The sequence below is a fragment of the Periplaneta americana genome, chromosome 12, assembly GCF_040183065.1.
Source record: "Periplaneta americana isolate PAMFEO1 chromosome 12, P.americana_PAMFEO1_priV1, whole genome shotgun sequence".
Classification (NCBI taxonomy): Eukaryota; Metazoa; Arthropoda; class Insecta; order Blattodea; family Blattidae; genus Periplaneta; species Periplaneta americana.
In genome coordinates this window covers 179089168-179111667 of record NC_091128.1, presented here as the reverse complement: position 1 = coordinate 179111667, position 22500 = coordinate 179089168, and the positions used below count along the sequence as shown (strand labels likewise).

General features: G+C 38.7%; 1 protein-coding gene across 4 annotated transcripts in view; it reads left to right on the top strand.

Moving 5' to 3' along the window:
* LOC138711246 (hemocyte protein-glutamine gamma-glutamyltransferase-like) overlaps positions 1-22500 on the top strand; it is a 90148-nt gene that overhangs the window by 38045 nt on the left and 29603 nt on the right. Inside the window, exons 2-4 of one of the 4 annotated variants that reach the window (XM_069842660.1) lie at positions 7151-7250; positions 14188-14348; positions 19002-19214. In XM_069842660.1, coding sequence (XP_069698761.1) covers positions 14192-14348; positions 19002-19214 — 370 coding nt within the window. In that variant the 5' untranslated portion in view covers positions 7151-7250; positions 14188-14191. Of the gene's footprint in view, positions 1-7150; positions 7251-11020; positions 11171-14173; positions 14349-19001; positions 19215-19320; positions 19454-22500 lie in introns of those variants that run through there. The other 3 variants (XM_069842661.1, XM_069842662.1, XM_069842663.1) reach the window with 3 other exon arrangements.

Here is a 22500-nt window from a genome sequence, read left to right as displayed (position 1 = left end):
TTTGAGATTGTAAGGGAAGGAAGAAAGCAACTATTTGTAAGGCGGAAAAAGTTTCTGGAAAAATAATACATAATGGCGAATTTTCCACCTTACGTTACTATATTATCTTAATATACTTACGTTAATAAATCTTTAAACCTGACATAAAGAAAATGTCCTCGCTTCACACCTTGTGAAGTACTCTTTTAACTCAATTCAGTAACGCTCCCAACTTGCTAATACTTGCTCTCAACGTTTTCCAAATAAACTATGTATAAATTTAAATTCAAGCTTAATTTATCCAATTTATTAATAATAATGTGAATTTATATTAATACACAGCAACGAAATGATTCCAGTGTAAAAGCCTCGCAATGCCCTATTGCATGTAATTGGGAGTAAAAAATTTTTTTCTTAGCATTTGTGCACCAATGGACCCAATAATGCTTGAGGATCAATGAAAGAGTATTACTTTGAAATAATCAGTACCTACTACGTAAAATGAAATATTGTGTTCGTTTTTTGTTGTTTCGAAATTACTCAATATTTATATTTTCTTCAAATACTGTATACAAATCGTGTAAATAAATGATTCTTTACAAACGACTGCATTGTGAATTGTAACTGAGTAAGTCTATTGTTTCTTGTGATACAATTATTGTCAAATATAGACACTGACAATAATTGTGTTTTTTTTCCTTCTGCTAAGAATGTTTATAATGTCCAAATGTCAATTTAATTGAACACTAGAAGCGCAGAATAGATTCTTGTACATCCCTCCCGCTAAGAACTGGTAAGAGCAACACGTGAATGACGCAATCTGCACAGACCGGCGTTCCGCGCACATACACTGCACTTTCAGTGTCTGATTTTTGACATGCCTGATTTAATGTATTTCATATTATATTTCTATAACCTGGTTGAGTGGAAAGGAAGGCTCTATTGCCTTAAGTCTGCCACGCAAAATAAAGCTTCCACTGCTACTATTTTCTGTCTGGGTATTGTCAGAGGCTTTTCCGCAGTAATTCTGCCTGCAGTCATTGTAAACCACTTAATGGGTTCTAACCACAGAAATGGAACTTACATGCTTTCAGTGGCAGTGAATTTTGCTGCTAGCGGCTGAGCTTCCATGAAAGTTGTCAGAATGGTGTCTAGGTTTGACATTGAAATTCCGGATATTTTCGTTTTTATATCTGTTTATTTTAGAATGGCATTTGACGTAGCATGCTTATACAGTGTGTTCCAAATATATATCTGCAATCGTTTGTCCATAGTGTGGTACGATTTACAGACGTGCAATATGTAGTACCAATGATATATTCCTCGCTGCAAATGATGTTAAAAATCAAGTAAAACTGAGCTTGAGTCTATTTTTATTAACAAGAATTCTGCTATTAACGGGAAAGGATCGTTTCTAAGTTATTCTCCATGAACACATGATCTTATAGCCTTTTCATCGCTGCGTCTGTGATTCAAGTCTTCTGTCTAGGGTTCGATCTCCTATCAGGTCGTGATGGAAATTGTGGTGGATGAAGCAGACGCCTTGTTGGAGTGCCGCCGATTTATTCCCCTCCCCCACTTATTTACTGGCTTTTAAGGAACCCGGAGGTTTATTGCCGCCCTCACATAAGCCCGCCATTGGTCCCTATCCTGAGCAAGATTAATCCATTCTCTATCATCATATCCCATCTCCCTCAAATCCATTTTAATATCATCTTCCCATCTACGTCTCGGCCTCCCTAAAGGTCTTTTTCCCTCCGGCCTCCCAACTAACACTCTATATTCATTTCTGGATTCGCCCATACGTGCTACATGCCCTGCCCATCTCAAACGTCTGGATTTAATGTGCCTAATTATGTCAGGTGAAGAATACAATGCGTGCAGTTCTGTGTTGTGCAACTTTCTTCATTCTCCTGTAACTTCGTCCCTCTTAGCCCCAAATATTTTCCTAAGCACCTTATTCTCAAACACCCTTAACCTATGTTCCTCTCTCAAAGTGAGAGTCCAAGTTTCACAACCATAAAGAACAACCGGTAATATAACTGTTTTATAAATTCTAACTTTCACATTTTTCGACAGCAGACTGGATGATAAAAGCTTCTCAACCGAATAATAACAGGCATTTCCCATATTTATTCTGTGTTTAATTTCCTCCCGAGTATCATTTATATTTGTTACTGTTGCTCCCAGATATTTGAACTTCTCCACCTCTTCGAAAAATAAATTTCCAAGAAAAATAAATATAAATAAAATGATAACAATAATAATTTGAATTATAGAGAGCGTGTTTTTAAAAGTAGCAGGACACGCAGTGCGCATGCTCCGATTATTCGCCGCGATGTTACGTGGCCTCTTGATATAAAACATGAGACGTGACATTCCTTCGTCCCATTATATTAATCGTTAACCTGTAAACCAGACCGGCTTGCGTAACTGGGGATACACAAACAGAGGCGCTTCAACAAGATAGAACAAATATACCGTGCTTATTTTCGACTCCTGTACAATCTGTGGCGGCCATGTGTTCTGGTGTTGCAAGTGCATGAAAGTCTGATTTGATAGCTGAAGTAATTCCAATTGAAATGACTCATGGTTGAGTTTGCACGGGTCCTTTATTCGCAAGTCATAAATGTAAACACGGAGCTTACTTTGGCAATCAATCTGAAACGGATTTCCAACAATTGAGGCGTGATGCAGTACAAATTCATAACGTTGCGAAGTCTCTTTTATATAACTTAGTTTCTTGAAAATGCAATTTAAGGCTGGTTCACAATAAACCGGAAACGAGAATCGGAACGAAAACGAAAACGGTAAAATTGTTAAAATGTGTACATTTAAATGTGAGCATTCACAATTAACGAAAAGCTTGCCGGAGCCCGGGATCGGGAACGAAGAGTTGGCCAAGTTTCAACTTTGGGGTTCACGTTTCCGATCACAGCCCACTAGATTCATTCTATTGCCATCTAAAAGCTATTTTGTCGTACATTTTGTAGCAAGAAGACCGTGACATAACCTATGCATTATTTTGTTCTGTGCTGTGCATCATGGAGCAAGTTTTATTTGATGAGATTCTAATATTGAGTGTTGAGGAAAATCCTCACGTTTACAATAAGCGGCGCGCACGGGTACGGCTAGTGTTTCAATAAAAGTTTCATACTTCATAAGAGCTCGAAGGTCATTTTTTTAGTTTCCTGAAAAGTGTAATACAAATTGTATAGGCTTATGTAAAGTTTATTTATAAGTTTAATACTTTTTTATCCAGTTGATATCCTATAGGTACACACAAATTGGAAATGAAATAACCCTGCAGACTTTCAGAGGAATAGCTCATGTTGTATGTAACAAAAAGTGTAACATCATATTGGTGGAGAGTCCACATTTTTGTCAGAAAAAATGTTTTCCTCCCAAATGTTTAACACCCTCTTATTCGGTAACTATTACGATTAGGGTCGTGATTTTTGTCCATACCTATAGGAAATCTAATAAAGAATCATTTATCTCTCTGGCGTATTTCAATAGCGTGGACGGTTTCGTGTAAATTTAATTAAAAAACCACTAATTTCAAGCCACTGAACGATGCGAGCAGCTTGCAACGTTGTGGTCAGAGAGGGAGGTGGAAGGTAGTTCACGTATAGAGACAGACCTGAGTTCGTTGACCTCTTACGTCTGTATTACGAAAAGGAAGAGGACTGTGTTAGCGGCGATGTTGCCAGACTGCTGAAACGTTTAATTCAATTTTCTAATTAATCGTGCATTTAATCACAAAACGTAATATAGGTTTTTCTGTTCATTTAAGTGTACCCTACCATCTCTTTCAACCTGCAGAACTACTTAATTTCCACCCTGTATAAATATACTTTCATTTCAAAACTTCACAGTCTAAGTAACCATTCATTCATTCATTCATTCATTCATTCATTCATTCATTCATTCATTCATTCATTCATTCATTCATTCATTCATTCATTTATTTTATTCCATAGATCTTACATGAGCAATGAAACTTTAAGATGTGGAACATGTCAACATTTTACAATATTACAATTACAATTTTTACAATTTTGTGCAATTTTTTACAATATTTTGGCGAGATGTAGTGAGATGAGGTGAGGTCCGAGGATTCGCCAAAATATTACCCGGCATTTGCCTTTTGGTTGGGGAAAACCTCGGAAATACCCAACCAGGTAATCAAATCAAAGGGGTTGATGCCAAGGATTCGCCATAGACTCGCCATAGACCATCCGGCTTCAGTCCCACGGCTGTGGAAAACCTCGGAAGAAACCAAAGACCAAAGGGGGATCCAACCCAAGCCCGAACGCAGATCCGGATCATCAGCCCAGCGAGTCTGCCGACTGAGCTACATCGATGGCTCTACTAAAAGTATACAATACATAGCCAATCAGATTATTAAATTTACATTATAGAGATGTTTTCGATCCGTTAGAACAGTGGTCGTCAGCACTCGTTGAAATGGGTAGAGTGCATGGAGGGTAAGGAAATATGCTCCGTCGTGCACAAGGGATAGGGAGGCAGCATACCCTCCAGCAGCCACGAATGCACGCAAGGGCTGTGTCTTGTCCGCGGGTAAGAGACGCTAGCGCGAGGGTGCAGTGTTCTGATGACCGCTGCGTTAGAGACTTGTGTGCAGTATACAGTACCTGTTTATAATGGTCCAGCATACAGATTGTTCTCCCTTTGCCTTCCCTAATGGGGCGTAGCTCCTGCTCGTTGTGTGTGTTTTCATCACTGGGGAAAGAATGGTTAAATTACGGCAAAACAGTAAAAGAAAATTTTTTCCCTTAAAATAATCTTTGATATGTGAAAAAAAAAAGTCATAAAATTTAATGCGCACTTCTGATCTTGTGAACTGCCATGACGTCATTTTTGAAGCTCTGGTGCACGGGGTTTTTAAATGACACTAAACTTCTGTTGCAATTTTCCCGGAAGTTGACTTTAGTTTTTTCTCTGTTCCATATAAAAAACTACATAACTTCAGAACTATTAATGCTGCATGCATGATATTTTGAACACGCATGACGCAGAAAGTGACGACAAATTATACAATGATTTACAAACTGCTACTGTCTTCTCTGGAACATCAAATGACATTCAAAATGATTTAATTGACTGCTTATCTCGTTGTATGATACAGGAAATTAAAAAAGAAATTCAGAGTTGTGGTTTTGTTGCCATTATCATGGATGAGACGACTGACATTTCGAATAGATCGCAATTGTCTACCGTTTTTCGGTACTTCAACGCAAATGGGAATATCGAGGAAAGATTTGCAGGTTTCTCGGATGTAAGTAATGAGTAAGGCTAGGATTTTTATGTAATATTAACATGCAAAATATGTACATATTTATGTAATAATATTAGGTAAAATATGTAGTTAATATGTAAATTACATAACAATTTCTTAAAATATGTAATATTAAAGTACATTAAAATTTAATTTGTATATAAGAGCCCTCATTTTACTAATTACATTTTTGCAAAATAAAATGTGGTAGGCTACAGTAACTGATTAAATAAACATGTCATATATGTAAAATTTAATAAATACCACTATTCTGTATGAAAAATGCGAATATTTAACAGAAGTTACACAATTTTCATTTTCCTTACGTCAAGCACATAAATATAATTTTATACAGTACAAGGCTATAAACTAATGTTTAGTACGTGTAACGAACAAAGAAATGAACAATAAATGAACAATATCACAACCTAAAATTAACTGCCTTCAGAATGTCTCTGCGACAGAGTTTCAAAATCAGGAATTATGTCACTTACTGCCAGTCGTAGTTGATCACGAAGGTATTTGTCTGTCAGTCGTGATCTAAATTTGGCTTTTACTATTTTCATTGTTGAAAATAATTTTTCACAAACGTAAGTTGTAGCGAACATGGCTTCAACAGAGCAAGCGAAAGAACGAAGCTTCGGATATTTATTTTTTGGCAAAGATTTGAAGGTTCAACATTTGTCAAGTCCTTACATATAGCTTTCATTTGACATCACATAGTAAATCTGTGAGTTCAAATTGAAGAGCTAACCGCAGTATTCGTACATCTGCTGAAAAAGGATCGACGTACAGAGATGATGATGATGATATAATTATTATTATTATTATTATTATTATTATTATTATTATTATTATTATTATTATTATTAACAACACCTAACTTTTAATCTTTCATGAGTAACATGTAGTATAATGCTGTTTTATGTTATACTACCGTTTTCCTCGTAATACATTTAATATTCTCATCATATTGACAGCAAAAAATGCGTCCTCCCATCCTACTTGAAACTTTCGTTGTTGTAGAGGTACATGGTTTCGAGAGAGACATTGCGACGATACGCTACTCGCAGGTCACAGACAAATACAAATGGAACGGAGTTTGATTCCAGTGAGTGAGAGGGTGGGGGTTGTGGAAGGTTAGAAGCAAGAGAAATGCACAGCTATCACTGCGAGCCACAATGTGCTCGCGAGTCGCATTCTCGCCACGGCTGCTTTAATATGTTACGATTGAAAAATGAACTGTCGTACATACATTCTTCTCCCGAATGTGCTGACAAGTCTGTGTATGAGTTAGGTTTGAACTTGCGTGCCATTGGTTCACACAGAAGCTCTGCCGGAAGTTACCAAACTCTGTAATTTGATTTTAACAATTCTCACGACAAGTGCTTCAGCAGAAAGGTCATTTTCAGCACTTTCAAGTATACATACTTACCAGCGGAATACTCAAGGGCAGAACAGACTATCTGGACTATCCTTAATGTCGATAGAAAAATCTCTTCTCTTGAACATGAAAAAAGGACCGACGTTCAATGACTGTGTCACAGATCTCTTCTTACAGAAGAATCGCAGAATCGAACTTCAATACAAATAGTCTACAATGTCACAGTACCGGTAGGCCTAAGTCTAAATAAAGTTCTAATGTTGTGGTCAGGCTAAGTATTGATTAAGTGATTAGTGACCGGTAACATCCAGGTAACACGCCACGTCACTGGTTTGTAAGTAGGATCGGTTCGTTCGAACGGACTTCTTCGTACTCAACACACGACCCCATCTAGACGCTTGTGAAGTATGTGTACAACATGCTGCTTGTAGTAAGTTATGGGATTTATTGTGATAAACAGAAAGGCCTGCTTGTGTGCATTGCAGGAAACTGCACGTTGTTGGTCCACGAGGCTGTACTTAAATAGCAGCGGCAAGGGAGACTCTGCAGTCGATCCGACCACTCAGCAGAGAGCAGCGCACCAAGGTAAGCACTTGCTTGCTCGGTGGGGCACACTACATCCCGGGCAACGGAAAAGCGGCTTTCAACTTTCAGTCTGTCTGTATATAGTTTGGGTTGCCATAATTTCGGAAGCTAAAATACGGACAAATTAGTAACTTATGTAATGATAGTGTTTACCATGTGGGTAATAATAATAATAATAATAATAATAATAATAATAATAGGATAGATCTTACAAATATGGACATGTCCTGCTAAATACGGACCTTTGGTAGATAGATAGATAGATGGATAGATGGATGGATGGATGGATGGATGGATGGATGGATGGATGGGTGGGTGGGTGGGTGGATGGATGGATGGATGGATAGATTAGATGGATGAGATGGATGGAAGGATGGATGGATTAGATGGATGAGATAGATGGATGGATGGATGGATGGATACATGGATGGATGGATTAGATAGATACATGGATGGATGGATGAGATAGATACATGGATGGATGGATTAGATGGATGAGATAGATAGATGGATGGATGGATGAGATCGATGGATGGATGAGATAGATGGATGGATGGATGAGATAGATGGATGGATGGATGGATGGATTAGATGGATAGATGGATGGATGGATGGATGGATGGATTAGATGGATAGATGGATGAGATAGATAGATGGATGGATGGGATCGATGGATGGATGAGATGGATGGATGGGATCGATGGATGGATGAGATGGATGGATAGATGAGATATATGGATAGATGGATGGGTGGATGAGATCGATGGATGAGATATATAGATAGATGGATGGATGAGATCGATGGATGGATGGATGGATTAGATGGATGGATGGATGGATGAAATCGATGGATGGATGGATGGATGAGATAGATGGATAGATGGATGAGATCGATGAATGAGATAGATGGATGGATGGATGGACGGACGGACGGACGGACAGATAGATAAAGATAGATAAGCTTTATTGTCAGAGGCAAATATGCGTAGACATTGTTAATAAAATACATTAATACATTAAAATTATATTAAGTTAAAAATAAAATGCATTATGCAAGAGTTCAAAAGCCTCCACGTGCATCTTCACGACTGTAAGGACACAAATGTATTAATTTATTTTTTTACTTCCTGAATTTAAGAGTATTACTTGTATATTTAATATCCTCAGGCAAGCTATTGTAAATTTTAATACCAGAAACCATATAAGTTCTGCTAGTAATTGTAAGGTGGTGTACTGGAATACTTAAACTATTTTTATTACGGGTATTATAAGTATGAAAGTTACTATTTTGGTGGAAGTCAGAAATATTTGAATAAATTAATTGCAATACATTAAAATATATACCATAAACAGTGAGAATTTTCTACTGTAAAAAATATTCCCCACAGGAGGTTCTACTATCAACACCCGCTATGCACCTGACAGTACGCTTCTGAGCCATAAAAATGTCATTCAATATGGTTCCAGATCCCCAAGCCTTGACTCAACTTGTGCAAAATAAAAAGACGTCAATACATCATGATTAATTACAGTCCTCGCTATTTGTAAAGAATTAATGTCAGACATGTCAATATTTTTTTACTTGGTTATTTAACGACGCTGTATCAACTATAAGATTATTTAGCGTCGATGGAATTGGTGATAGCGAGATGATATTTGGCGAGATGAGGCCGCTAATTCGTCATAGATTACCTGACTTTTGCTTATGATTGAGGAAAACCTCGGAAAAAACCCAAGCAGGCAATCAGCCCAAGCGGGAATCGAACCCGCGCCCCAACGCAAATTCGAGTGCCTTAGCCGACTGAGCTACGCCGGTGGCCTCAATGTCAATATGTACAGGGACATCATTTTATTTTTACTAACATTTTTAATATTAACTTGGCTATATCTCTGGCTACCCCCTTCCACGACTGGCGCAATATACAAACAAATCACTTTACTAGGTATAGGAGGGAAGAAAAGTACTTCATCCATTTACGTAAACTAGGAAATATCACGCTTTTAAGTTCGATAATTTTCATTAGGTTTTTGTTTAATCAAAATACAGTACAGTATTAACAATGAGTGTTTTTACTCACGAACTGAGCTGTCCATGCGAACGTATTCATTATGCAGTGTATATTATACTGTCTACAGCACATTAGCGTACAATATAGAGAATGAAGTTAAATTGAAAAATAATCATAATATGGATATCTGAACACATTTTTGAAAATGGTGGCCGTTCATTTCGATACAGGCTTCATTCTAATGTGTGTAATTCCAATTACCAGTTTCGTCCTTCGTACTAGTAACTCATGTTGAAATAATTCTGTACCTACTCTATAAAATAGACCTTACGCACTGTAAATTTAATCTTCACTTCTGCCCGATCCGAAAAGATAAAATTACTCAGACATGCTATCTACTGTCCGTCCAAGTGGTTATGTCGCAGGGTATGGAAAGGGGGGAAATCACGTGACAGTTAATTACTTAACGAGGTCCTTTTATTTAAGTTATTTTGTATAATATTACGTAGACGTCCAATTCCTAACAGAAATTAATGTTTTCAGAAAAGAGCTAAGACAGCCCAGCTACTAGACTTTACAGAGGGGCGAATAGAAGCAGGTGGGGGAAACCGGGATACGAGGTAGGCAAATGGAGGACAATACCTGTGCGAAAATGATGCAATATTGAAAGCTCTTTAGTCACTGGAAAACGCGAACATATTTTTGGAACGTTCTGTTTACTATGACCGTAAGGCTACTATGACTGTATATGCGGTCTTGGATCTGTGTGGAGGACGGTTGAACCTCATTAGTAGAAGTGGTGGGAGTGAAGTACATTCAAAAACTCAGGTACAATAAAAGTTGAAGTAAAAATAAAATGATGTCCCTGTATATTCTTAAATTGTAATAGATATAAATAAACGAAGGCAAACATCTTAACTTTTCCTTTTATGTGTAATCAGGAAAGAAATTTCAGAATGATATTTATGTTCCCTAATGAATGGCTTTGTTGCCTTTGCCTTTTGACTGAAGTTCAAGGATTTCAATAGATAGCAATCCATGACAAATTAACTGAAATAACGTATGTGTACTTTTCGTAACACAACTGTGGTTCAGGCCATCGGCGTGGTTAAGGGGGTATCGCGTTGCCTGCTGTTCCGGAGTTACACTCGAGCGCGAGTTCGATTCCGCTTGGGCTAGTTATCTGGTTGGGTTTCGAGGTTTTCCCCAACCTATGGCGAGTGTCAGGTAATCTGTGGCGAATCCTCGCCCTCATCTCGCTATCAACTACATCAACGCTAAATAACCCAGTAATTGATACAGCGTCGTTAAATAACCAAATAAAAAGACTGGTTGAATTCATCTGAGTGTTCCTTGTTCCTTACCGGAGGCAGGCGAGTGCAGCCCAAATAATACATTCGTGCGTGGATGGAGGACACATGTGTCAGGTTTTACGACATTCGTTCCTGTCATTGCACAATGTATATTTTTTATAACGTGTACCAAATTGTTTGCCATTTTAACCAAAGTTGCATGCGTTACTACATTTCGTAGCAGTGCAAGGTTCGTGAAAATCCACGCTGTGGGAACCAAATGCCTACAGATGTACGAGACGAGTGGTGACGTGCATTTCGTGTCCTCGAACCGTAGACTACCTTAACGAATTTCGAGTTTATTTACGCACATGTTCGTGGTCGCGTCTCGTCCTTGCGAAATCTCGTCTAACCATTCGTGCAAACACGGCATGTTTGTTTATATTCTGTAGTTCAGACTTTCCGCGAAATGCAAGTTCATGTGACAGACATGTCCCATCGTGTACTCAGTTGAGGAAAACTTCAGCTGTAAATACAGACCAAGACTCTTTAAGAGCTGTAGTGACAAGAGGGAAGAAGTACTGTTCAGTTCCGACTTCTGCGTCCCCAACCTGCTCAGGTAGCACAGAGAGGGGGAATGACTGCTCAAGTGCGCAATAATTTGCTTCTTACTGATATGAAATCGATCAGTAAAAAACCTCGCATTTTTTTATACTCTAATTTTTTCCCTATTTATACAAGGTGCTGAGGAGAGTGCATTTTCAAAAATATACTATCGAAAGTCAAACGGTTTTCGTATTATTGAGCGACAAATTTAGCGAATTTTATAAAATCAAGCCTCTTTCAGCGCTCAGAACTCTGGAACCATTTACTGCAGAACATTGAACGGGAGCTCATTTTGAAGCTGACATTTGGTAGGTTATGTTAAGAAGTAATCCTTATTTTTATTGTATATAGAGAGACGGATAATCTGATTTTACTTACTTTTAGGCTTTTTAGCCATTTGTAAAAATGTAAAAAAAATATTGAGAAAAAACCTTGCATTATTAAGAAGGATTCGGCATTGTTTGGTTAGTGGTACGGCAATAAGTTTCGAGGGTATTAAATAGATTATTTTCACACGACGTCCAATTTCGGCTTCCCCTTCAAAATTTTCTAGAGCTCCTTCAGGGGAGCAGCGTAACCCGGAGTGAGACTAGTGACCAACAGGCTTGGAGCTCACATATATAGTTTTGTACAGCCCCCAACCCCTTGCAAGGACGCGTTTTGCGTACCTTTTAACTTTTCCTCCCTATTCTCCTTCGATTTTTCGATTTTTCGACGCCTAGACTTGAACGGCGCAGTACTGCACGCACTGGCCGAGAGCTGAAGATAAGCGAACGTTGGGCGTCATTTTACTCCTGTGTTTATGAAAACCTGAGATAAAGCTAGCACAGCCATGCGCTGCTAGACGACACATCACGTGTTTGTCTCCTGGTCTTACTTGTCTCGGCTAGGTCCCGTCTCACAGCCAGCTGGTTAGCTCACGCGCGTACTATTTATTTTCTTTATTTGATAGTTTCAATACTTTCTTATCAACGTGCCATCAGTAAAAAATATGTGTTTATTTGTACTTTCAATGCGGAATCTAACCATATATTTTTAAAATATTTTTCCTTGGCAAAGGCGTCTTAATGAGGAAAAATCTAAATTTATCCATTTCCATAAAAAGTAAGAAAATCTGTTTATATGTCAATATAAACTTTAATTTCTCAGCATCAAAATAAACCATGATTTTGATCATTGGATGAAAGGGTTTCGGAGCCACAACAGTTTAAAGTTGCTAATTTTATGAAAATACGATAAATTTATATATTTTTTTAAATTTAAACACTATGAAGTTCTGATGCCTCAAACTTTGCACAAAGCATTGTATCACAGTTCTCTACGTACAAAAAAAGTTTCATTGTATTTAGAAATTGTAAGGTCAATTCGAGATGGAATAGCTCTGATACAGATCTTGTACTATATCTCTGTCTCTGTGCAACGTCACATTTGCTGTAGGGGAAAGAGAGAGAGAGAGATAAATTCGAAATTGTTCTTATTGCTCTAACGCCCACGACTGAGATAAGCCATTTGAAAATTACCAGTCAGTCACTGGCAGAGGTATAATAAAAGAACTGTGCAACGTAGGTTAATGCCTCCCTAAGGGGACTGGGTAGTCTGAGCGCGTGGCTGTTGAAGAAACTTTGCTATTACTTTTCAACTTTTTAATCTACCAATTTACAATTTTTACAGCATACATACAATATTACCAAGAATATTTTATATATTATTTTAATGTACCGAAGTACATATGATATTTCCATGCAGATATTCTGCGTCATCATACGATGAAAGAGTAATGGAACGGACAAAAATTCTCTCCGGCGCCGGGATTTGAACCCGGGTTTTCAGCTCTACGTGCTGATGCTTTATCCACTAAGCCACACCGGATACCCACCCCGGCGTCGGACAGAATCGTCTCAGATTAAGCTCCAACTCTTGGGTTCCCTCTAGTGGCTGCCCTCTGCACTACGTCATAGATGTCTATGAACGTAGGACCGAAGTCCACACATGTGCTGAGGTGCACTCGTTATGAGTGACTAGTTGGCCGGGATCCGACGGAATAAGCGCCGTCTTAAATCACGAAGTGATTTACGCATATCATATATATTATTTTAATGTACCGAAGTACATATGATATTTCCATGCAGATATTCTGCGTCATCATACGATGAAAGACGCTTATTCCATGTGTGGACTTCAATCCTGCGTTCATAGACTCTATGACGTAGTGCAGAGGGCGGCCACTAGAGGGAACCCAAGAGTTGGAGCTTAATCTGAGACGATTCTGTCCGACACCGGGGTGGGTATCCGGTGTGGCTTAGTGGATAAAGCATCAGCACGTAGAGCTGAAAACCCGGGTTCAAATCCCGGCGCCGGAGAGAATTTTTCTCCGTTCCATTACTCTTTCATCGTAAGAATATTTTAGTTTCTAGATTATCTTTCTACCTCATACACTTGATATAATAAAAAATTTTAAATCTGAAAAATATCAATTAAATTCAAGTTAAAGACATGGGTACTTTAGGAACATGTTTCTCGGAAACCCTTTGCATTACAGGTTCCAAACAATTCAAGCATAACTCCAATGCAGTTGACTATATTTGCCGCTATTTTCATGATATTATGAATATTTGTTGAATAGAAAAAAAAATATTATCCGTCCTGATAAAAAAGATTATTTAAAGATTTCCATACTTTTTCATACTTTTCTGGCTGTAAAATCCATAATAATTTTGATAACCGTGTGAAAGTGGCCATACTTTTCCACTACCATATTAAATAGGGGTATGCAAAATTTCAGTCTCCTAGCCCCTGTAATTTCTCAACATTTCACCATTTCGTCATCATTCCACAGCATTCACCGAACGCAGGCTGGCGACGCACGGAGGAGGTTGGCCAAGGAACGAGTGGGGTTGCCTGGGTACGCAGCGAACCTTAGTGCAGTCAGCCGGTGTGGGTTTGGGAATGCGCCTAGTTTGAGGGTTAGCGCAACAGATCTTGAAAGGTCAAAATTCCATTCCATTCCATTGGCTAGTCTTGCTTTTCTAGAACCATGGCCACCACAGGGAGACCAGTTCTGCCTGGAACCGCCGGAACGTCGGAGATCTGGGGCAGCGGGGAGTACCGGAACTATGTGCGGGACATGATGACCAGCTTCGGGGCGGAGTACAACCGACGCAGGGAGCTGGAGAACGCCCTGGAGCAGCCAGGTCAGAGGATCTACCTTACAGATTAAACTTGTTTAAGCAGGGCTGTAGACTATAGCACAGTCATTAAAATGTATTACAGCTGCCGCATATCCGTCCTGGGCACTGGCCCGTACGCGTTCTTCCTCCCTTTGAGTTCTTTCTTTCTTACTTACTTACTTACTGGCTTTTAAGGAACCCGGAGGTTCATTGCCGCCCTCACATAAGCCCGCCATTGGTCCCTATCCTGAGCAAGATTAATCCAGTCTCTATCATCATATCCCAACTCCCTCAAATCCATTTTAATATTATCTTCCCATCTACGTCTCGGCCTCCCCAAAGATATTTTCCCCTATGGTCTCCCAACTAACACTCTATATACATTTCTGAATTCGCCCATACGTGCTACATGCCCTGCCCATCTCAAACGTCTGGATTTAATGTTCCTAATTATGTCAGGTGAAGAATACAATTCGTGCAGCTCTGCGTTGTGTAACTTTCTCAATTCTCCTGTAACTTCATCCCTTTTAGCCCCAAATATTTTCCTAAGAACCTTATTCTCAAAAACCCTCAATCTCTGTTCCTCTCTCAAAGTGAGAGTCCAAGTTTCACAGCCATACAGAACAACCGGTAATATAACTGTTTTATAAATTCTAACTTTCAGATTTTTTGACAGCAGACTGGATGATAAAATCTTCTCAACCGAATAATAACAGGCATTTCCCATATTTATTCTGTGTTTAATTTCCTCCCGAGTGTCATTTATATATGTTACTGTTGCTCCAAGATATTTGAATTTTTCCACCTCTTCGAAGTATAAATCTCCAACTTTTATAGTTCCATTTCGTACAATATTCTGATCACGATATATAATTATATACTTAGTCTTTTCGGGATTTACTTCCATCCCTATCTCTTTACTTGCTTCAAGTAGAATTTCCGCGTTTTCCCTAATCGTTTGAGGATTTTCTCCTAACATATTCACGTCATCCGCATAGACAAGAAGCTGATGTAACCCGTTCAATTCCAAACCCTCTCTGTTATCCTGGACTTTCCTAATGGCATATTCTAGAGCGAAGTTAAAAAGTAAAGGTGATAGTGCATCTCCCTGCTTTAGCCCGCAGTGAATTGGAAAAGCATCAGATAGAAACTGGCCTATACGGACTCTGCTGTAAGTTTCACTGAGATACATTTTAATTAATCGAACTAGTTTCTTGGGAATACCAAATTCAATAAGAATATTATATAAAACTTCTCTCTTAACCGAGTCATACGCCTTTTTGAAATCTATGAATAACTGATGTACTCTACCCTTATACTCCCATTTTTCTCCATTATCTGTCGAGGACAAAAAATCTGATCAATAATCGATCTATGACGCCTGAAACCACACTGATGATCCCCAATAATTTCATCTACATACGGAGTTAATCTTCTCAAAAGAATATTCGACAAAATTTTGTACGACGTCAACAAAAGTGATATTCCTCGAAAGTTACTACAGTTAGTCTTGTCCGCCTTCTTAAAGATAGGTACGATTATGGACTCCTTCCATTGTTCTGGTACAATTTCCTTTTCCCAAATTGCAAGTACAAGTTTATAAATTCCAAGTTGAGTTCTTTCTACGTTTCTTTATTTCAATATTTCTTGTTGTTTTTCTTCAATTTCACTTTCTTGCTCCGTTCCTTCGTTTGTTGTTTTCTTTTTGGCATGTCTTTTCTTCCTCCATTTCTTGATTTTTCTTCCCTCTTTTCTTTTTATTTTCTCCTTTCTTTCTCTATTGTTTATTATTCTTATTCTTTTATTTTTCATTTCTCCTTTCTTTATCCATTTCTTGATTGCTGTATTTCTTCTTTTTCATTTTTGCTTTCATTCTACTTTTCTTAATTTCATTATTTCTTCGTTTTTTTATTTTTCGTATCTTTCTTCATTTCTTTATGGGATAGTTTGAAGGACAAAATGTTTCGCACGAATCCAACTCCAGACTAACATTGAACATGAAATAATAAGAATTCCAGTTGATGAGCTTGGACGAATGGATGGCAGCATATTCTCGCGATATCCAGCTTGTATACGAGCGAAAGGACGGCACTTTCAACATCTACTGGTAGGTTTCATAATACATTTCTGCTTCCTCCGTTGTAGGCAGCATTTTACTGGCTGAAGTTCGATCTGTCGCCGGGAGCCAGATCCCGTGCTACAGTTGCCATATACAGAATGGGTCAAAATTCACTTTCCCCAAACACTTCCTTACATTTAATTACATTCACTTTACATTTGACTACACATTCCTTTACAGGTTTTATTCAAACTGGAGGCCTTGTTTCACGATACACAATCTACAGCGTTTAGACACTGATTTACAAATGACAGAACATAACTCACGATTTTCATCGATTTTCACGAATGACTGTTCGATCATCAGAAGCAACTGATGCAGATTCTGAATGTGAGAAAATTGTCTCAAAGTCTGCTATCACCAATGCTGTGTTCTTACTGCACTTCCACCAACGTTGTAGCACAAAAACACGTTGTTCTGTGGTTAAATCAAATACTCACTATAATAATACCGGACAGCTGTACACTAGCAGCATTGGCGTGAGTGCGAAAAATCGCGGACCTGACATCTAGCGCAGAGGGATAGAATTACGTCCACATATACAAATATTAACATAGCGGGATTCGGACTATTGTTTAAAACGTGAGTTACTAATGTGGAATAATATATGAAACACTTAAGAAATGTTGAATAATATTTAATGTAAAATTATTGTCTTATATCAAAGCTGCATATTATGAGAAATATTGCATACTTCATATTACTTTCCGTAATTAATTGTTACATATTTTTTCTTTGGTTTACCGAGATAAAATCAATCTGATATTAGGAATGAATTTACAGTAATGTTTTATATACGCATTGCTGACAACTGCAAAGATAAAATTGATAGTAATCTGATGCTTGTAATAATCAGTAAAGGCATGTGGACAACAATAAAACTTAATGTGATAAAACCTTAAAATCCAATACATTTTAGCTTCTATTCATGCATTAGGTCTAAATAAAAAAACCAATTTGTATTTTTCTATCAACACAAAGACGAAGGAATTAGGCCTACTAAAGAATGTAGTTGACTCACGTTTTATGAACTGTCGGAAATCGAAAGTACGATTTGGAGCAATTTGCAATGCTGCAATTGTCACAATTATAAACAGCACATATACACCCTGACATTTTAACACTAGTACTAATTCATAAAACTATTAACAAATTAACTAGCCCAGCAACAATATACATTGCAGTTGATTACAGCTTGTTTCGCGAGTATCTCCATCGTAGCAGCACCATCGCACGTAAAACTGCTAGCTGTCCGGTATTATTATAGTAAGGTATTTGGTTAAATTGCGATTCCTTGCAAGAAATTATCAATTATTGCATAGAGACGCAACCCAACTCAATAAAACAAAACAATAACAAAACATGACATCGGAAAAACAGTTGACTCACGAAGATGGTTGTCAAGCCAACACTTATTATACCAGCTATTCGCTTATTCAAGTTATGACATCTGTATATGTGTACAAGCAGTGGCGGCTCGTGATAAAATATTGTGTGTGTTCACAATTTTGTGTTCCAAAATCGAAGAGAATTTGAAAGCGTACGTTTTTAGCCTAATGTGAAATGTCATGATTCCAATGTTTCACTGTCGAAAAAACCGTATATAAATTCAAAACAACATATAATAATAATAATAATAATAATAATAATAATAATAATAATAATGAAACCTAGTCTTTTTATTTCCAATTTTTCCTGGAAAGCCAGTTTACCCAGTTCTTTACTCTTCAAAATTACTTGAACAGAGTTCATTGTTTACGTCTGTTAAAAATTAATACATAAAACAATTTACAAAAGCGTGTGTTCAGTAATATACTGTATTTTGATTCACAACATACTGATACACTATAGCCTATACCAATACTGTAATCCCATTCGCATAGATTGATTACTATAAATACATGCCAGTAAATATTATTCTTAAATAATATACACCACCATACAGATATTTAAATTCATACCACGATCAAATTCAGCCAGCACGTCTTTGAAAGCCAAACTATGCTATATGCCGACACTGAAGTATAGTAATTCACAAACTACACTCTCGTAGCAGCACTGTACACACATCCACACAAAGTAAACGTTTCCACAGTGAGAAATGCTGACACCTACAGGCTAAAATACAGACTATTAAATTTCCTCCTCGAGATATAGCACGTGGACGATAGGCATCGATGCACCTGACATCTGTAGGATAGATTCACTGTTCACTTAATGCTTTGTGCTCTTGACGAGTCATAAGCGGCCAGCGAAAGACAATTTTCTCCCGCGCATGCGTGAAATTTCTGTAACCTTCTTGAAAAGAGCACGGCTTGTACGTGAACGCATGTTGCCAAGTTTACATAAGAAGTTTATGCAAGATGCGGGAAGTTTAAAATACTCGATCCTGATATTAATACATCCCCACTACGCCAATACGGTATTAAATAATAAAACTAGTCGTGTATTAATGGAAACAAAGTGTTCACGTGCTCTTATTGACGCACCGCCACTGTGTACAAGTATGAAACCTAAGAAGGAATATTGGGGAAAGCGACTTTTGACCCGTGTCGCAGTGGTGGAGACGCACGGCGCGCCCCTGCAGGTGGAGCTGTGCGGCCTGTACGCGCTGGACAACGCCCAGCAGCACCACACGGCGCAGTACGAGCTGGTGCTCGACCCCAAGCCCACGCCGGTGCTGCGCAGGGGCCTGCCCTTCTTCTGCGCCGCGCGCTTCCACAGACAGTTCGACCCGGCCCGCGACGCCATCAAGCTGGTCTTCGCTTTCGGTGAGTAGCATTAGGATACGTGGGCAGTAATGCCTCCTATTTTTTGTCTCTTAAGTTTTCAGTACTTTGTCTATATCTGTAGGCTCCTTGTCTGCTTTGAATGACTTGGTTCATATTTATCATGCAGCACAGTCTGGCGCAGGTCGGCGGAACCCAACAGTCCTTTCGGGTCACTCTTAGGACTGCCTGCCTGCTTGAGAGGGAAGGTTGCAGGCGGGCGAACGATACGAAGCGTAAAGGTACGGTCACACGTCGCTACTTTTGCAGCGCTGCAGTACAAAAAACTGCGCGACTCTCGTATTGCGACATGTGAACAACGGTGCAACCCGAAAAGTAGCGCTGCCGAACCTGCTGCCCGCTGCTTTTCCATGCTGCGCGCAGCTTAGAAGTAGCGACGTGTGAACAGGGTTCTCAGGGTGCAGCCGCAGCATTTTTGATATCGGTTTTTTTTTTAAACTTTTGCTGCGGTTGCGACCAGTGTTACCACCCAAATGTGCCAATGATACTTTTATTGCTTGGATATATTTTAATGTTAAATGTGATGAAAATAAATTATTTGTAACAGTTATTAAATGCACAACACAGTCTGAGCATAATTGCTGACGATATAATTCATTTTTTAAATTTTCCGTACCGTAGTTCCAAACAGGAGGGTTGCCAACATTGATTACGTGAATGCACTGTTGTTATCATTTAAGTATATAGGCGTTTTTAAAACCTTTATAGTAAAAATAATGTCAATTTCTGAATACTAGATACGACAGAAAAGCAAATAATAGATAAGTAAGCTTTCGCATGGGTTTCTTAATAATGCGAACATAATCACAAAATGTATATTGAGAAGTCAACACGGAGATGGAAACCTGCAGCATGACTGCGGCTGCAAAAGTAGCGCCTTGCTTGTGAACAGACTCGCAACCTCCAGTTGCAACTTTTGCTGCACTCGGGTTGCGCAGCACGAAAAGTAGCGTGCAGCGCGCTGCTTTTGGCTTACGTGTGAACACGACACGCAGCTTTTGCAGCTGCTGTACAAAAGTTGCGCAGCAAAAGTAGCGACGTGTGACCGTACCTTTAGGATACGTGTGGCAGCAATGCCTCCTGTTTTCTATCTCTTCGATTTGTTCAGCACTGTGCATAATTTGAACTTCGCGCGTTTCTTCGAACCTTCTAATGCATTTTTCAGTAACCGTTGCCTCAACCAACGAAATAAAACATGCTGTTTAATGATTTTGGTGATCAAGCCGGTGCTGAATCATGGTATGCAAATATCCAATCCGAAATTTGTCTTTGTGACGGAGGAAACGGTAGTCAGATTGACCGGACTGGGCGTTTGAACTCGGGATCTCTCGAATGCGAGTCTCAAACGTTAACATCTGAGCCACCTTCCTTGGCCAATAGCAGATTTATTTAACGACGCTTTAAACCGCAGAAGTTTCAGCGTCAACGAGAAGTAGCCGATACAGTGTCCTGAGCTCTGTACTAATCTATGGCACGGGACTCACAGTAGCAGAGGTCTGCATCGGACGTTTTCGCTCGAGCCGCCAAGTAGTTCATAGCATAATCCGATAGGTAGCGCACAGGCATGATGGGTAAAATTGTCGCGAGCGATAAATCCTCGAACGGTATAAGCCGAGCGTTAGACATTCGTTCTTGTTACAGTGATGAACTGTATAGTAACATCTTAGATGTTTATCATTTCAAAACTTTGCAGTGTTTAACTAACCTCTCCATAGTACAACTACAAAACTTGCTTTAAAATGTAATATAAATGTTGTAGCTAATGTCCCCCCCCCCACACACACACACAGGAGTGATTTTGTTTTTGCCACATCTGATAGATGTTATTGGATGTAAATGTAATTATTATAAACGGAGAACACAATCACGATAATGCAAGAACCGTATCAAGTTTTCTAGTAATAATAATAATAATAATAATAATAATAATAATAATAATAATAGTAATCTCTAATAATTAGTGTGTCAATCTTTGCGTCTGTAACAGTTGTGCAGCATGATTATTCGTTTTATTATATTTTCTGTGACGTTATCTCTGTACTAATATTGTTATTAATCTACTGCTATATGAATAATATTTTGTAAAACGTTTCTACATTGTCGCAGTATATAGGCGGAACACTATGTATGGACCTATCATATTATATATGTGGTAAATCAAATATTGAATAATTATTAATTAGCAATAATAACTGTATATCGAAGTTTTTCATACTATTTTATTTATAACTTCATGCTCCTGTTTTGGTACGTTCCATTAAACGTTTGTCATAAACGCATAAAATAAAGCCTTATTTTTACCGTGTGAGCAAAACATATGTGCATCTTATCTGTCGCCTTCCATACAAGATAAGACATATCGGTGAGATGACCTTGTACTGTGCTTCTATTTATTACGAGCGTATCGCGACCGATCTTTTCTCGCTCGAGCGTGCGACATTCGACCGAGTTCAAGCGAGCGATTTAACTCCAATGCAGCACTCTGCACAGTAGCGTGGCAGACTGAGCACGGCGATGTTGCCCAGATTCTTACAAGATCGTTCGTAAACAGAATAAACTCTGAGTTGCGTTGAGCATCCACAGCTTTGGCGTGATTTCTGCAAGTGATAAATTTAATGGCAGTATTAATGAATGGGCTGTCGAATCCAGCCGTGAATATTTTTCACTTCAACTGACACGTGTTAATTACTTTGACCTCCGAGAAGATAAACTTGCGATCATCAGTGTGTTCGTCAGAACAAGAATCTGGAAATTATTTGTGATGCTATACAAGCCTGCTTGCCTTGAACACCACGCAGCATGATACCCAAGAGAGCATTTCTGCAGAATAAGATGTGCCGAGGTTCGCATCCCACAACACTAAGGTCTGTTGAAAGTCTGTATTTCTGTATCAGTCTGGGATATTAAGCCTGCAGGCAGTTTCACTTGTTCCCTCCCATGTCAAAAGTTCCCCTTCATTACTTTCAACATTCATTCGCAATATTCTGCCAAAGGGCAGGTCTTTCACTGCAAACCCAGCATTCTTTCCTATTTTCTGCCTTTCTCTTAGTCTCCACATACGATCATATATCTCAGGCTTGCACAAAGTTTGCGCTCTCCGAGCCGGCTCACAGCTCATGAGCGGAATGCAGATATTAGCTGCGCTCTGTATAAGGGTGGACTGGAAGAAGGGGTGATCTCGTACAAAATGTACACAAAAGGAAGTACTACTACGAGTGCTTATGAAATGAATTCCCGTTCAGTGTTTGCAAAACTATCTTGGACTATT